This window comes from Euwallacea fornicatus, chromosome 3, assembly GCF_040115645.1.
Source record: "Euwallacea fornicatus isolate EFF26 chromosome 3, ASM4011564v1, whole genome shotgun sequence".
Classification (NCBI taxonomy): Eukaryota; Metazoa; Arthropoda; class Insecta; order Coleoptera; family Curculionidae; genus Euwallacea; species Euwallacea fornicatus.
This window is the reverse complement of record NC_089543.1, coordinates 6,880,132-6,897,702: the sequence shown is the minus strand read 5'-3', so window position 1 is coordinate 6,897,702 and position 17,571 is coordinate 6,880,132. Positions and strand designations below refer to the sequence as shown.

At 37.6% G+C, this 17,571-nt stretch overlaps 2 protein-coding genes across 7 annotated transcripts; one reads left to right on the top strand and one right to left on the bottom strand.

Moving 5' to 3' along the window:
• Positions 1–12: 12 nt before the first annotated feature.
• Nrg (Neuroglian) lies at positions 13–11,385 on the bottom strand. 6 transcript variants are annotated; one of them, XM_066302504.1, is made up of 11 exons: positions 11,211–11,385; positions 11,047–11,149; positions 8,856–8,957; positions 8,044–8,782; positions 7,726–7,916; positions 5,878–7,410; positions 5,410–5,817; positions 5,054–5,347; positions 4,606–4,915; positions 4,190–4,293; positions 13–3,445 (listed from the first exon to the last, which is right to left on the bottom strand). In XM_066302504.1, the coding sequence occupies exons 3-11, from the start codon at positions 8,917–8,919 to the stop codon at positions 3,330–3,332; spliced, it is 3,759 nt and encodes a 1,252-aa protein (XP_066158601.1). In that variant the 5' UTR covers positions 8,920–8,957; positions 11,047–11,149; positions 11,211–11,385; the 3' UTR covers positions 13–3,329. The 6 variants fall into 6 exon arrangements, 5 of the variants coding, with proteins under 5 accessions (XP_066158601.1, XP_066158600.1, XP_066158602.1 ...); XM_066302503.1 differs by having other exon boundaries at positions 8,856–8,940; XM_066302505.1 differs by adding an exon at positions 3,959–4,056 and having other exon boundaries at positions 8,856–8,940; positions 11,047–11,383.
• An 838-nt stretch (positions 11,386–12,223) lies between these two features.
• On the top strand, positions 12,224–15,380 carry LOC136350616 (uncharacterized). The gene is made up of 3 exons (XM_066302509.1): positions 12,224–12,420; positions 12,958–13,200; positions 13,251–15,380. The coding sequence occupies exons 2-3, from the start codon at positions 12,958–12,960 to the stop codon at positions 14,559–14,561; spliced, it is 1,554 nt and encodes a 517-aa protein (XP_066158606.1). The 5' UTR covers positions 12,224–12,420; the 3' UTR covers positions 14,562–15,380.
• Positions 15,381–17,571: the final 2,191 nt, after the last annotated feature.

The following is a 17,571-nucleotide window of genomic DNA, read 5'->3' as shown; positions in this document are numbered from 1 at the left end:
AAAAAAAGAATGCAGGGTGATTTAAATATTTATTAGTGCAAAAAATGACAAATATTGTATGTTTCTAAACAGTTTCCGATATTAACATAACGAAGTTACAAAAGCAATGCAATTCAAAGTATATATTTATGAGATTCAAATCACTTAAAGCAACACAGAACTAGCTGGCGAAGAAATTATTAGATCACGTGCCTCGTCGCAAAATGTTAAAGAAAAATATTCTGAATAATTTCCTCGTCACATTTACTTCCAATACCCTACAGGATACGTTTGCTAAACGGTTTAGAACAGGGCGGACGTCTGGAAAATTCAAAAGTTGGGAGATAACTTCTCGAATGCGTTGCCAAAAAAGAAAAAAGAAAAACGATTTTGTTTGCGGGAAAAACCGTGTTCACAACTCGAAGAATGCTTTGCGCCCGCTTCATGCCGCAGTAAAGCAATGGTCATGTTAACCCCTAAATAATTATATGTATATTAATAATTTAATACTCAATATCCAACAGTACAGTGAATCAACGATTAATCTATGTAATATTCAATGCGTCCACATGCCAAAAAAGTACATCAATGCAGAAAGCCTGGACAACATGTAGACGACATTAATATTTGGAGTGAGTATATCGATACAATTTTTCTGAATAACGATTCGGCGAAAGACAACATCATCAAAGGCACGAAACAATAATTTTGCCATCGTTCGATACACGTAGAAAAATTGCCCTACCGCTACTCCCAATGTAAATATTTATTGAATTTTGAATCGGAGATAATAATAATCGCAATGGCAAGGGTCGGTGTGCCGTACGTGAGTCACAAGCAGTCCTTAACGTTACGTTGGAAGAATTAAGAAATATGGAATAACTTATTTAACGCCTAACGAAACACCCAGAATTCACGTTTCACAATTATTTTGCAGTTTTTTAACGCTAAACCTACAGTGAGTGCGACGTTTGACCAGTGGCCGCAACAAATAATTGCAAGGACGCCGCTTTCAAAAAATTTTAAATAAACAGTCGAGTCGAGAATTTTTGGAATTGCTTAATATCGGAACGATCGAGATACGTTCACCGATACGGCTACGAAATGATAATTTAAGTCGCTTGTCTTTCGTTTCCATACGAGAAAACGTTAGTCGGTTTAACCCGTCCAGAAAGCGCCTGCGCAATTCCAAAGAACTTAAAAGAATCGGGCAGGTTTGCACGAAGACTCGGAAGGAGCCAGACCTGCTATCGCAATAAAGAATATTCATCGAAAAGCTGGTCCCACAAGATTAAATAACTAAACTGCTGTAGAGATTCCGCATATTCGGGAAAATATTAAACGTTAAAAATTACTAAATTTAAAATTAAAATTAATTGTAAAAGTCTGAAGTAATGTTGCAGAGATTCGAAGAGTGACGCTCAATCAACCGACTTCCCCTTAAACGGCGCAACATAATTCTATTCACTTAATATCGTCTTAATTGTGGAATACATCTAAAATTAGGCTTAAATGTCATGGAAATGATGGCATGTGGAAGTTCTCAATATATGGTACAGCAACAGCCTCAATATGTCATCAGTAATTTTATAGAGAAAACTAAAACTAACCTTTGACTGCTACAACTATAACTAACGCATCGGCTCGAAGCCGGGGGGTTTGCATAAATAAAAAAAACTCTAAACCTAAACCAGTGAGTCGCTGACCGAAAGTCTTTAATAAAAATGAGACAATTTAAAAATGAGAAATTAGGGCCTTTTGTGCAAAACGAAGTTTCATTATGTTTGATCCGATCCTAACGTTTTTCAATGAAATGACTTTTTACACCAAGGATTTTAAGCGGAGACTAATAATTGCATCCAAGCTGCCAGTTGTGAAATTGGCTATTGTTGATAACTCGAGAAAGGGATTAATATTAAATATCGTGATTACGAGTACACTACATAAACCCCATGAGAAAGTTCGTAAATCAAGAGACGCTGGGATTCACCTCGCATATTTAAAACGTAATAATACAAAGTTATTCTGAAATACGATACATTACATGAAATCAGTATTCCATTTCGTAACAAAACCATTATAATTTAAAAATGACCTATCGTTAATATTTTAAATCGTAACGAACAACAAAATATATTACTATATTAAATCCATATTTTGATTCGTAAATATTACACACTAAACTGCCGGACCAATCGACCGCATAACAGCAATTTTAAATTCAAGAGGAAAGTTTGGAAAATTCTGCTATGGCCGGACGTTTGAGACGTCCCCAACCAGGAAATGGAGTATAATTTTTCTCTTGCATCATTTTCAGCCTAACGTAACACTAACAAAAAGTAATTTCCTCGATTACTCGATAGACTTCATCAACAATATCAACAAATCAACCAATATGCTAGGGAGACGATGTTTGGTCTCCGATATCTTGCTGGCATATTGATAAATCATTCCTCTTCACTTTTCACCGTGTGGGCAAACCGCATCGAAAACCAAACACTTCTTACACACATGTGTTAAAAAAGACAAAAAAAAAGGTGTTAAACTACCCTGTTTATCGAACGTCGACGAAGTTGTCGCAAATCACCGAACTTATTTTCTGGTTTTCTATCGGTTTGTATTGGTGAACTTATCAAAAAATCGTGACTTGTTCTTGTAACAGAAAAGTAACAATTAAAAAATTAGCATTGCGCGATTGATTCGACCAGCAGTTCGTTAAACAAAAGTGGACGAATTAATGCAAAATCAAACATCGCAAGATTGGCAATAATACCCTTCTGCCATTCTTGCTGAAATATCTTGTAGTAGGGTGTATCAGTATACTATTAGAATAAAGCTAAAGGCAGTATTTAAATATTTCTACTGAAACGATACTCTTGACGAACAAAACGACTTCATAAATCTTCAATGTTCTCTCTCTATGTGTACTGAGTTATATTTACACTTTTTAAAAACTACGATTCCTCCCTAGTCACACAGACTAGAATTAAAGAGAGCTTATACCTTAAAGAGTGAACACAACTAGCGTACAATCTTAATGGACAAGTGAAATTGTCGGATTTCGCCTCAATTACAATTTTTTTAAAGAAAAAAATCATTTTTGAACCAAAATCCATTTACCAGTGGTAAATATCTACAATTTCCCGGGTCCAAGCGTTTCTGACCGAAGAATGTTTGCGTCCTGAATAGTTTCAGTATTGTGGGAAAATCAGGGTTTCCCACTTTATAAAAACAAGATATCGAAGCTACAACCGCACTTTTATAACTTATTAACCGTTGTAAGTAAACTACTGAGTTTCCTTAAAATTAAGAACATAGACACCACATCGTAAGCAAAATATATGATTTTTCTAAACGTAGGTGGCAACTGCGTTATTATTAGTGCATGGCGCTCCAGTTGTACCCATTTGCTTCATATTACTTGGAACATATTGACCAATAAAAGATCCGTCTTCAGTAAAACGACCTATAAAAAAAATCAAATATATTAAAATGGATGTTTTATTGGGACTACAGTTCATCGTTGATTTTGAACACGGATTTTGGTTCGTTCTGAGAAATTCTGTTCATTCCTAAATACTGAGAGTCCTGATAAAATGCGAAGCGATTACGAGTTGGAGCGAACGTTCCAGAATTGTCTGTGTAATAGATGAACATGAGACGTTCCAATTTCATCTCTCTATTTTTGAGACAATACGATTCTCAGATCATTCAGCATTTTGCGGGAACCAAAGGATCAAAACGTCTAACTAATATGTTACGAAACACTTTTCCTACGTAAATGCAATGTCTTTTACTGATCTACTGGCGCACCGATCGGTACTAGTAAACACAAATTATTAAGGTTATTGGATACTTGTCAGAAACGTATCAGTAATAAAACAACATAATCACGAGGAAATTATGGTGGAAATGTGGCAGATGTTAATAAAATGTTAATTGAACTAAGCAAACCAAATGTAAATAAAAAAAATCTTACACATTAAACGAGTGTCGCAAATCCTTGGGACGTAGATTCGCCTTGACCTCTTTTCTGTCCGTATTGGCCAATAAAGGATCCGTCTTCATTCATACCTTCTATATAAACGAAAACAAAAACGAAAATGAAACGAAAAATAAAACAATAAAAAAAATCAAAGAATAAATAATTAATGAATGAGGCAACAAAGATATCTAACAAATGCATGTTGAGCGTTCGCATGCTCCCTACCTGTATCTCCCTCTCCATATTCAGCCATTGAGTCGGTATCACTTTCGGGGCTGATCTTTGGTTCACTACTCATTGAGGGCCTTCCGTGGGGCTTACTATCCAACCTGAGTATGCGATAATGAAATTTATAATGGGAGTTAATAAGGTTAAATGAGGTCGAGTTTCGTCTTAGAGAATTCTGTTAAAATAATGGAGTTTTTTAATACCGAAATTGTCTATTAAAAGTGATATATGAGAAAAAAACAATCTCTTTACCGTGTTGCTTCATTTCCAACGAAAAGTAAATGTCAAAATATGACTAGGGCGAAGTTCAAGAAATATTAGTACTTGTTAAGGAAAACCAATCAAATATGACTGAAAAATGGCAAAAAAGGCTAATAAAAAAAAAAAAAAACAAAGACAAAGACAAAACTTACGGCTGGGAATACTCGTGAAATCCTCCTTCTTCGGGATAATCGTGTCGTCCGTTCGCTTGTTCTCGCTCGTGTACTGCATATTTTCCACCTCGATTCCGTTTAACAATGCAAACTATTATTAAGACTAAGAGCAAGATAACAATAGCCAGCATCATGCCTATGAACCATCCAGCAGTGGCAACGGCTTGTTGTGCAGTTATGGTAATTCCATCATTGGTGGACACTTCCTGTGGTTCACTCTCCGTTTCAAAGTCGCCGTCGACAGAAACCACGACGAATTCGTAAGTTTGTCCGCTTTCTAATCCAGAAACTGCATACAATACAAAAAATATTATTACTGACGAACTTTGAGCATATAAAACGTGGAGTTGCTAAGTTATACCCATTCGACACGACCCAAAAACGTCAACAGTCCACGCGTACTACTAAAGAGCTTTTTAAATATTACCTTCTTGGAAATCTTCATCCAGTTCAGGTGGGGTCTTTAAATACATGGTTTCTCCTCGCTTCTTATATTTCACATAAAAATGGGATCCAGGCTTGCCGTCCTCACTCGGTATCCAATTAACTCTTATGACTGACGTTGCCTTATTATCCCTAACGGATTCCCATCCGAATCTAGGCACGCCGGGTTGATGCGAACCCAAAGCTTTAGTATTTCTTTCTATGAAGTACCGCTTAGATTCGCCTGCTTTAGTAGTGGCGCTAATGTATATTCGATATTTTGTTGCCGGTCTCAAACCTTTAAATTAAACATACACTAAAACTTATACCACGGGTTTGTTCAAATAAATTTCAACTTACCAGCCAATTTTGCTCTTAATCTATTTGGGTCCGTTATCTGTGGTTTCCTTCCGTTTGCTCCCGCCACCTTCAAATTTTGATCTACCTCGGCGTAATATATGTTGTACCCAGTCAAATTCCCATTAGGCCTATCTGGTTTTTCCCACTTCAGCATAAATGCTGATGATCCCAGTGGGGTGGCTTCTAATACATCCATCTCGCCAGGAACTCCTTCCGGAGTATGGAAACTGAGTATTTCACTACGGGGTCCGTTAAATTTTCCATTGTAGACGTAAACTTGAGCGTAATTTTTAGAATTTGGCACGAAAGTATTGACTAATGCTTTGGCGTTGCCTCCTTGAACTTGAATTTCGTTTGCAATCGGAGATTGGTCGCTCCAAGTACTTATTTTATAACCTTTAAAATGACCTGAAAAATTAAATAATTTTAAAAAATAATTGCCAAAATTGTATCGAATAAAGATTTTACCTCGAACTGACTCCAAAGGTACAGCAATCCAGCTAAGAAGGGCGTTTGTGGGGCTTTGAACGTTGAGTACCGTGAAATTTTGAGGTGCTTCTAATGGTTTACTTTCGCCTGAGTATCCAATAACTTCCTGGGGAGACACATCCGCCTCGCCTTCGTCATTTACAGCTAATACTTTAATTCTATACTGTTGGAAGGACGGTTGATCAGGAATTTCAAATCGTCCTACACGCCAATCGGTAATTTCTTGAGGTGGTTCGTAATCTATTCCTGGGATATCCCTCTTATAGTAAACTCTATACTTAAAACCAGGTGCCGCGTGTTCAATTTGAGGCATCGGTGTCCAAGTAATCACCAAATTATCTGGTTTATCTCCTTCTCCAACTACATTATCAGGATTTTTATGTGGCACAGCTGGAGGAGTTGAACATATCTCTGAATGAGGGGAAGGTAGTGACCTTCCAATTTTATTAACTGCAATGACTCTAAAAGTATAATTTGCCCATGAGCTCATGGGTATAGTGTAAGTAGTATCTACTGGGGGAACGTCGCTGAAAGCATCTTCCCAGGAATCCGGAGTGAAACTTGTGTTATATTGGATGATGTATCGCAAAATGGGCGCTCTGTTATCTCCCTTTGGTGACCACTGGATGGTCGCATCCATACGATGACATTCCACTCTAATATCTCCAGGAGGGTTTGGTATGTCCTGCACAATCAACTGCGCCTGCGCAGAAGCCTGATCTAATTCCGTTCTAGCAACACAAGTGTACGTCCCAGAGTCCAATTCAATGGTTTTGGTAATGGTTAACGAGTAGTCGGAGGATTTAACGAAACGAGGCTCAGCTTCGAAGTCTATTGGTTGACCACTTTTCAGCCACATTATCTCAAGGTCCAATGAGGCATCAGTAACAGCATTACATCGGAAGGTCGCAGGCGTCCCAGATTCAACTTCATAATCTTCTGGACCATCCGTTATGTATGTGTGTTCTTTCACGTCCAGCCTTGCATTGGCACTGGCTTTTCCTAATTTATTTTCAGCATAACATGTGTAATTTCCTCTGTCATCGAACTGGATATCTGTAATGAGCAAATCACCACTTTCCTGAACTCTAAACCTGCCCCCTGTTAGTTCTTCCCCGTTACGAATCCACTTAATAGTCGGCCTAGGAGCACCCATTACTTTACAAGTCATATTAATGCTCTGATTGTCAACTGCCGCGGTATCCCTAGGAGCCTCAGTGATTTCGGGCGATAAAGCTTGAACATTCACGTAAACATCCTTATAGACGTAACCCAATGAATTTGTGGCATTGCAACCGTAATTGGCTGTATCACTTTTCACAAGACGTTCAATAATAAGTCTGCCTTGCTCGATCCTTCGTCTATCGTTTTTCGGTGCCTGCTCAATTGGTCTTCCATTGAAAATCCATTTAATTTCTGGTTCTGGCACACCTCCAGCTTGGCATCGGAATTCTGCTGCCTCGTCTTCGGCTGCGGTTATTACCTTAGGTTCTTCTATGAAGTATGGAACAGCTGAAAAGGAATTATAAGGTTTAGCACAGGGCGTGAAAATATTTTTAAACGTGAATTAGAAAGGTGTTTTGTGTCGCTTTGCTGTTGCAATTCATAATAAATTTGTTTTAATTACGGACGATGGCATATATATAATTCAGTTTAACTGAATATTTAATTAAAATACATAGTACCATTAATCGTTGTAACATATGAATGAAATATCATAGTGGATGCTCCTTTATTTATATAGTTGATGCAACGAGGTGCATCGTAGGTGTCAGAAGACTGCGTTCTGGATTAGAAATTGCGAGGAAGTAGTAGCTTATTACTCACCCAAAACCCTAAGATTGATGGAGTACGACTTAGAATCACCGACTCCATTGCTGACCTCACAAGTGTACGTTCCCTCATCTTCAAAATCTACGACTTTGATAATAAGGGATTTGCCGTAATTACCCTGTGTCACCCTGTCTGTAGACCGTAGAGGTTTTCCGTTTTTGTGCCAAAGTGTCTGCGGTAGCGGTCTGAAAGATTTAAAGATTCCTATAGCAAATTTTGGATTATTTTTTACCATTTTTCATAATCGACAGCAAGAACTCAAGTATGAGATTAAAACAAAAATCTACTAGTTGAATAAAAATCTTTACTTACGTTCCACCATATATACAGAAAAGCTCAACTCTTTTCCCTCTATAAGCAATCTCATTCTTCCGGGTAACATACTGTAGCACTGGTTGCACCTTATTTTGGGCAGCTGAAACTCCGGCAGCTACAACGTTCAACAAGACCCTGTTTCCATATTTGTATTCGTGTTTGAACGGGCTCGTTGCTGCGCAAGCATACATGAAGTTATCAGTATTGTCAGATAAAGTCAGATTGGAGAACCACAGATTCCCTTCAGGATCCAAAGTCATTCTTGAAGAGTTTATCGTTTTAAATCCCCCGTTGGTATACATGATGATCCAGTGTACCACAGGTTTTGGCCAACCGTCTGGTGGTTGACAAGTTAAATTGAAGGCTTCACCCTCTCGACCCGTTAGAGAAATCGGAGGAGCGTTTTTGAATGAGTTAAGTTCGGCCTTCCTCATAAATACGGAGTTGGAGGTGGCGGTGCCGTACTGGTTCTCAGCGAAACACTGATATTGTCCAATATCCACTTCAGAAGGCTTAGAGATCGATAAGGTTCCGCGGCCAGTTTGTTGAGAGATTCTGTCGTCGTAAGCTTGCCAGTCAAACTTCTTTCCGTTTTTCATCCAGAAATATTTCGGAGCTGGTTCGCCCTCAGCTTCGCACTCGATATAAAAAGGTTTGTCATTTTCCCCATTTTGTTCCACTTGGAAAAGAACTTCGTCGGTGGGAGGCTGTTTCACAATTAATGGTGGGGAGGGTACTGAAAATCAAATTTTATTTAGAAGAACTCGAAGAAGAAAATATTGAGTTAGAGGAAAAAAAGAGGTTCCTACCTTCTCTAGCATGACAATAATGTACTATGACTAGAAGTAGATAACTTAAGTGCTTGAAGTCCATGCTTCTAAATCTATTGGATATCTGGAAGAGAGTAAAAACTGATCTACATTAAAGGTATAAAAATCATCGTTCCCGTTGTTGTTGCAGCCCCAATGTTGATCCGAAGGACATTTGCGATTAAAGGCTTCGGCTAAGTTTATATTTTCCATAAAAATCTCGGACCTAAGATAAATTGAAAACCGCGTTAAGGGCACGTTGAAATCTCATCGTTTAAAAAATGACAAGGGCGTGTGCAACAAAATAGAAGCTTTCTTAAATGGATACGTCTCGCCTGCACTTTTAAATAATCTCATAAATTAATAAACATCATTTGGACCTTAACCTCGTTTGATAAAACTTTATTTTTTTTAATTTGGTTGCAATATTGACAACTGAGCGAATCGCTGATATTTTGGTATATAAACTCTACCTATTTTGTCCCTCGGTGCTAACGAGCACCCATCAGGTAACAAGATGCAGGGAGTGCACAAGGAAAATAACGTCATTATGGAAACATTTAATTGCCCGAGGATTCTTCGAAAGAATTTTGTTGGTGATGCGGCGATCAGTTAAGGATGTCCTCATTGCATAATGCGAGCTTTAAATTATGCAGGCGAATTAAAGTAACTAAGTTAAACTATCATATTTCTTCCAATTTAGCCGTGCAGGGACAAAGAATGTCTGCGTAATATGAGAATGAACGGTTTAAAATACTGCTTTAATTACATAATAAAGACCATTTGCTGGGTCAAAAATATTTCTCTCTCTCATTTAGCTTAACAGTGCGTGAAAAAATTCTCCATAGTAAGGTCAAGATTGGATCTGATGAATCAATTAACAAAAAAAGCTTTTCTAAGTTTTGATAAGTCTCGGTAGAAATTGCAACTTTAAATTATCAATTCGCCTTTCTTTCCCGGCTCTGGGGAGGTTCCCCAGTACAAAAGGAGATTCCTCGACACGTAGATCATCTACGAGAGGAGCGGCGGCAGTAGTAATTTCGCTCGGCAGTGCTTCATCCCGAGATGCCTCAATCTGTTTGCTTTTCGTTACCTTCTTACTAACTCTAACCTTACCTATAAACCTACCATTATGGGAAAAGGTGTGGACTATTAAATCTCCGATACGCTGCAAAGCAGTATTATACCTTCTATCTCGAACTTTCATTATTTGTTGATATAGTGTGCAAATTAAATATATGTATGACGTCACTTTCTGATATATGCCGTTTTATCAACGTGAGACACGAGTGACAAATCCAACTTCTTTAATGGAAATGTGCAGTATGCAACAGATGTAATTGCGATGACTGTGGATAAGACTAACACAAATTACTAACCGAAAATAAAAGGAAAAAGTGACTAATTTAAATATTCAATAGTTTCTGTAAATTCCAGATTTTGAGATCTCGATGGGAATCAATGTAGTTGCCAAATATCCCTCGATATTATTCCAATTTATCTATTTTTGAAATAAATTCACGGCATGGACGAGGCTGGAACAAAAATAAGAAAAAATGAACCGGGACAACATGATACACACTGCAATTCGTGAAATGCTTGCGTTACGCCACGTTATGCCAGCCTATAAATTGGGCTTTAAGGCAGATTATCTCTGGGTTTAACTTTCGAAGAAAATCCCTATTAGATCCTGATATATACAGCAAAATAACTGACCACCCAGTGAAATAAACAAAGTGATTCTGTCAGTCTGCTACACGTAATACTTCCCCGTGGGTTTCTAGAGGCCCTTTGCAAAGCCTTCCAGTTAAGACTTATTTACCACAACGCTATCACCATACTGTGTTTTACTCACAAAAATAAGGCAGGAAAATCTATAAATATACCTTATTTAATTGGTAAATGCCTACTTCTTTTAGCAATTAATGTCCCCATTCAATACATAAAAATATTGTTTACAAGTGGTGGTCCTAATTAATGAGACACTCTATAATTAGACACATTTGAACTCTCCTGCACCTTGAAAGTAAATTTTGAAAACATGCTCATGTTTTCTAGTTTAGTTAAGACATAAAAAAGAATCGGTTGGGAAGACTGTTGACTCATTAGCTGGGGAGCATTAAAGCGCCTATCCTCCAATGTAAACACATTAAAAAAAGGCTAATTAAAAATAGGTAGGTCCTAAACTTACTTGAAATACTGGCGAACGATTAATACGTTAATGAAGTGAGTATCATCTTCAATTAAATGTACACACGATTGCTGGAACGACGAATTGGATCACTGACTGGCCACTATGCAGATGGACGAAAATAATTTTTATGCCTTCGGCGGTCACTACAACTACAAAACTACCTTGTTATTGGTATTTGTATTTAACCAAAAGAAGAACAGTGTTGAGTAATTTGGTGACGATATATAAATAGATATTACTAACTACTAACATATCCCTCAGAATTTTAAATAGAAAATTCAACATCAACTTCAATTGTTGTCCTCGGAACCTCTCGGCTTCTTCGTTCGGTGTATTTCGGTTTCTTTCGAAGCGAGGGCGAGGTCTTAGCGTTAAGCTTATAAAAACAATGTAATATATAGCCAAAATACCATTCGAAAGTGATAACTTTATTCTGGAGAATCAGGTACTCACCCTTACCTGCGCATGCGTCAGATTCGAGATGCTCCATTATCAATGTGCAAAGACGTGTCACGTGACATATTCCATTACGTGTGCAACAATAAATATTTCGAATATTTATATTACTTATGTTGTTCCAAACGGTTTCTATACAAATGTTGCATTGCGTAGCACCAATCCGTGTATTACAACCTAAATATTGTATTAGACGTAACGCTTTCAAGCAGTTCTGTCATTAAAAGTGTCACCTTAATAACAAATCAATCGAGACAAGTTCGGAAAAGATCTTTATTTTGAGAGCAACGACAAGGCAGGAAACGAAACAGAAAATATTTCAAATCTTGCTGAATTACGTGAGCTGATGTATTTTAATAATCGTCAAGTTAAATTTCCCTTCAACGTGCAGGCGGGGGTAGTTAAAAACCGTTTAGCAGACCTGCGCAGTGTTAGAACGTAGTAACGAATGAAACTTCGATGCAACGAAAAGTAGATATTTCAATTTTTGCTTATACCGTCTTGTCGATTTTAAAATTTATCAAATTATAAGATTATAATTTTAAATTGGACTTCTAATTTAATTGTGCTCGAATTATTATACACTCGTTACCACTAAAACTTGGAGCGCGGAGAGATGACATTTTCTAGATGAAATCGAGCAACGTGCAGTATTTGAAAACACCTAAGAATATGGTAAATCATGAATTCGAAATTGAAATCGGACAGCCGAACAAAAGGAAGCGATGTATTAAGACTACTTCATTGGCTATGGCTATTTTTATTATGATTTTTATGTAAAGCATTGATTTTAGCTTAATTTATATGAAAACAAAGAAAACCGTAATTATATGTACGAAAAAGAATGTGTGGGTGAAGTACGAATTGGTGTTAACGTGATTTTAAACCGTTTTACAGGTATAAATAAAGTAAAAGGTAAGAAAGTTGTTGTTAAACAATACCAATAGGGTTGAATTTTGTCTAACTTCTAGCAAATTTGAACCTTAGATCATTTCCATAAGGACGGTTTTCGTGTAGAGCTGTATCGGCGGTTGTCCGCAATATTTCTTTTTAATTTGTTTCATTCGTGTTTTTATTTCAATAATTTTCAGTCACTTGAGGACAAATAAACCATTTAAAAGTCAATTAAAGCTGTTACCTACCGAACTACCCAGCACCTATCTGCTCTTTTGCTTTTGTATTACTTGTGTTTTTCTCCATAATATATATTGTGTTTTTAGTTCTCAAGTCTTGAGTCGATCATGATTAAAACACTGCAAACTTATAAAAAAATTACAACAATAAAATATATCCAAAAAAGCAACAATACTGAGTTATGTATTGTTCTGTTAAAATTCTCATTTTCATAGAGCTGTATTGAGTCAACAGCTGGCACACATTGAAGCTGTTCGCAATAATTTTACCAATCCAGTAGGTAAAGCAATTTAAAGGACAATTGGAAAACTGTTTTAGATGGCTGAAGATGTGACAGGAAAAGAAGCAAGTGAGGTCTTACATAGTTTGCTGTCTGAGAAACAAGATAGTGAAATGGATGAGAATCAGAGCCATAATACAAATTTCAATCAAGACGCCGATGTCAGTGTTGGTACTGAAGAACAAGCAGCCATTCACTATACTCCAGTTTCAATAAGTCATTCTTATTTCTCCACTATTGATGGCACCAGCACCTTCCCCACTATAGATGACCCTCAAGTGGTACGTCTACTTTCAGCACAATAATTCAATATATCAGCATGCTTTTTAAGGTTATTTGGGAGGGCCATGCTATTGTTGATCCCTTGGATTCAAACTTGACTGCCATATATGCGAGTCAACCAATTTCCGAAGAAACTACTTCCCAAAGTGCATCTAAGAGCATCGAGCCAAAACACAAACCAACACAAAAAAGTAAATCTAGTCGTCCCAAGTCCGTGAATAGAAAAAAAGTTTCTCCTAGAGAGCAAAAGAAGAAAGCGATTGGTCTTCCTGCCGCAAGTGAACCAACAAAGCTAGAAGAAAACCCTGCCCAAGTTAAGGAGCGGTTTAAGAGGGGCTGTGAATGCCATGATGAGAGTTGTTTTAGAGGCCTGAATCCAGAGACTGTATTTAAACATAGACATAATATTGCAGAACTGACAAAAGGCGAGCATGATATGTATTTAATGGGTGTAACAATGGCTTGCCTTGCAAATCCTGATATCACTGTAAGGCACAGAGAACGGCGACGACTTAGGGCCCAGTATGTTTATCAAGGACGAAGAGTATGCCTAGACGCCTTTTTGTACCTGGAGAACTGTACCCATTATCAATTGAAAAGAATTAGAAAACACGTTATGACTCATGGCGTTGCCCCAAGGGTGCATGGAAATCACGGAAAAAAACCTCATAACACATTTAGCTTAGATATATATTGTCATGCCAGAGAATTTTTGAAGCAATATTTGGAACAGCATACTGGAGAAAGAGATATTCTTAATACCAAACTTCCTATACAGTTACCTTGGGACGTCACGCGAAAGAATCTCCATGATGCCTACAAAGAATATGGCCAAATTTTGGAACCTGGCGTAAAACTTATGGGTTATTCAACCTTTAGACATTTTATGAAAGAACAGTTTCCACATGTAAAATTTTGTAAGTTAGAACCTCGAGGAAATAATCACCAACCCCCCCCTCAGCAACCGCAACAACAGCACCCGCAACAAATTTTAACTCAGAATCAACCGCATGTTCAAGTTCAGCTGCCAACGCAAATTCGCAACGTGGAAAGACAAAAAGACCAAAATATTCAACAAGTACAAAAATGTATCATTAGCAGTGAAGTTCAGCAAGTTATTCCTTTAGTTGTTTCTTCGACTGAAACATCTGTTAACCAACAGTCTCAAACGTTTTTGGTTACTCCAGTACCGCAGATTTTATCGAGTGCTAATGTAGTTACTTCACAAAATACGCCAAACACAAATGCAAGCACATTTGCGTACCAGTTGACAAACGCAGGTTATGTGATAAACGAACAAGGAAATATCGTCACTACAATTGCTAATGACCATCACACATCATATTTTAGCAGGATATAAAATAGGAGTGTGGTGCAGTTTTGAATAAAATGCTGAGCATTTTAATTAAAAATTAGGACCTTGCTTTGTTCCCTTTTATCTGTTTATTCGTTTGGAGGGACAAACGTTTGATCAATTATTTTTAATATCAAGTAAGAAAAAAACAAATAATAGAGTGTACTAGGAGTATTTTTAAATTCAATTTCCGTCGATTTCAACATCCGCAGCTCGCTCTTGAAATATTCTCTCATTCCCGAAGTCGCATGATAAATTTAATTGTAAGCCCGCATAGGTAACGTTAGATTGTGTCTATTTTACCAGGTGAAAAAAGCCATTCGGCAGTTCTGCTTAAAAACTCAAGAACGTCTCGTCAACAAAACTAATGATGTTCTTCATTGTTTTATTGGCGGTAATTTAAAGTTCAGCCAAGGACAGGACTTTTTATTTTAAATTGAAAGTCCTTAAATGTGAAAATATTTTATGGAAATTATATTTTTATTGACTAGGGCGACAGAGAAGTTCCTGATGATGTGGTGAAGGAAGAGTGTGTTTACTATATGTGGTGGCAACTAGCTAAAAAAATAGGAGTCAAGAAAGTTCCAAGAAACAAATTATATATGTGTGTATATATATATACACACACACTTGTATATCTCGTAAGTATATACTTTAACTTCGTTATTTTTAATAAAACACCCTGTAAACTTTGAACCATCTAGGTTCTAGTTGAATAACCTATAGCTAATTTCAGTGACATGACAATGGGTTGTTACAATAAATTCGGTTTTTTGTCTGAAAGTATATGAAAAATCTGACCAATAAATTCAGTTTTAAGTTAAATTTTTCTAAGGTTAATTGGTACAATTGCCTATTAATTTCGTGCGGAAGTCGATGCTATTAGTTGCGTTTAATACGGTTACCTAGTTCTCGACTAGTTAGTGTATCGCCTTTCTCTCGAATTGCCCCGTAAAATCATTTTTTCGCTATCCGAGATAAGGTACGGGATCACCTCTAATGGACCACCTTCTACACGCATTCTTTGCATTTATCGACTTTATCCCTAACAGCCAACTTCGGTTTCATCAAAGGGCTTTTCCCAGACACGTGCTAAGCAATATATTTTTTCATTTAATTGAATTGATTTTTTAAAGCTCATAAAATCCTCTCCGCACGGCGATTGAGGGATGAATAAGATGAAAGGTGTTCGGCAATTTAATTGGTCGTAATCGCTTTGTGGTATGCTTAAATACTCCTAAAGGCACTTTTTCTTTTTATTGCATTCTGAAGAAAATAATTCTGACAACACTGATGCCCTTTATAATGTCCCATAATGATGTAATTTTTCTCAAGCTTAACTGAAATACGGCTTTACGAAGCTTTTGGTAAGGGACATCGGAAAAAACAGCCGCTAGTGGAACTTCGACGTTCCACTGAAGGTACTTAAATGGTGGCGAAGTGGTACCGTTTTATTGCAGAGATTCGTGCGAGCCGTCAATAATAAAAGTAAATCAAATCAACTTCGAAATATAACGCTACATATAATAGGTTGTGCAAATATTCGTAAATAAACCGTCTGTATAGGGTAGATGCCCATCACGTTTTCCAATCTCGGTAAATACTATTAGGTAAGCCAGCGTGTATTCATGTGATATAATACCCCGGGAGATTCAATTATTGCTATTATTAAGTTACAAGGAACGAGTGGAAGATTATCCCGGATTTTAACATGTATTAGAAGGAACCTTCGAGTGTAACAAACTATACCTATTGGTTTAAGCACTTCTCTGAGCTCTAAAGGAAATAAAACCTTATCGCTCTTCTTTTTTAAGTGTGGAGGAAGTTGTTTAATTATCTCGAATGCCGTATGTCTCGATGGGTTTTGCATATCTGGGTATAACTGTAAGCGATACAGGTGCGAGATAAGCTGGTAAAATCGGCGACGTTCTCGATTTCACGGAGTGCCCATACCGTCATTGATTTATCTCGGGTTGTACAAAACCGAACCAGTGGGCAGCCCCGCGTATCTTTTTTCAACATGACTCAAACTGCTGTTGATATTTGTCGTCGTTTGTTATCGAATCGCGTATATACGATCCGTCCAAGGAATGATCCAGATCGTCGCCGACACACAGGGCGATTAGTATTTTTTTGACCACAAAATCTCTCGGAACGTCTCGTAAAACAAATTGAAATTTGGCCGGTGCAATGGACGCCGTCTGATGCAATACACATGGGATGCAATAATTATTGATACCGGCCCAACTTATGGCCGAACATTTAAAAGCTCCAGAACAACTCCGGTTCTAAACAGAGCGCTACAGCTGGGCCAGTTTTTTCCAATTATAAACTCTATTTGGCTTAGCACGGAGATTGTTAGTTAATCAGTTTAGTTGATTACGAAGCGCAGGCACTCGACGGTAAGCTACGTCGACGAACAACTAAATAAAGCCAACCTAAACTTTAACTGGAGTAGAATGATTGCATTTTGTCGTTCCGGCCGCCCTGGCTTTATTGCTGGAGCATTATTCACAAATATTCATTTTCTCATTTCGTTCTCATCTTGTTTCCGCTATATCTTAAAATCCCATCTTTATTTAAATTCACTTTATTATTGTGTCTGCACGTTGTGCAGTCCGTTCCAATTAAAAGAACGATCAGATCGGTTCGATGTAAAAAAAAATAACGTATACGGATTGTGCGTTTTTCAATCAAATCAAATTCCAAGTATTCGGTGATTCGTCATTGGCGTACGAGTTCGACGTTCGTCCAAAGGGATCGACGGGCGGTATGCGGTTAGACTTATTTTTTTCTCTCGCGAATGCTCTTCCTGGCACACTGGAGACGTTCGGGCTCGGCGTGCATGCCGAATTTTCGCTGCGTTTAATTGGGTCGAGATGATCCGAAGTGGAAAAACGCGAGCATGATCACCAACCGAACTCCTTCTCGGTAAATCTCCAAGAGAACTCTCCGTTGCGTTGGCACGTGGCTTTGACGATATTAGGACCACCCCGAGGCGAGCATGCGCCAAAAA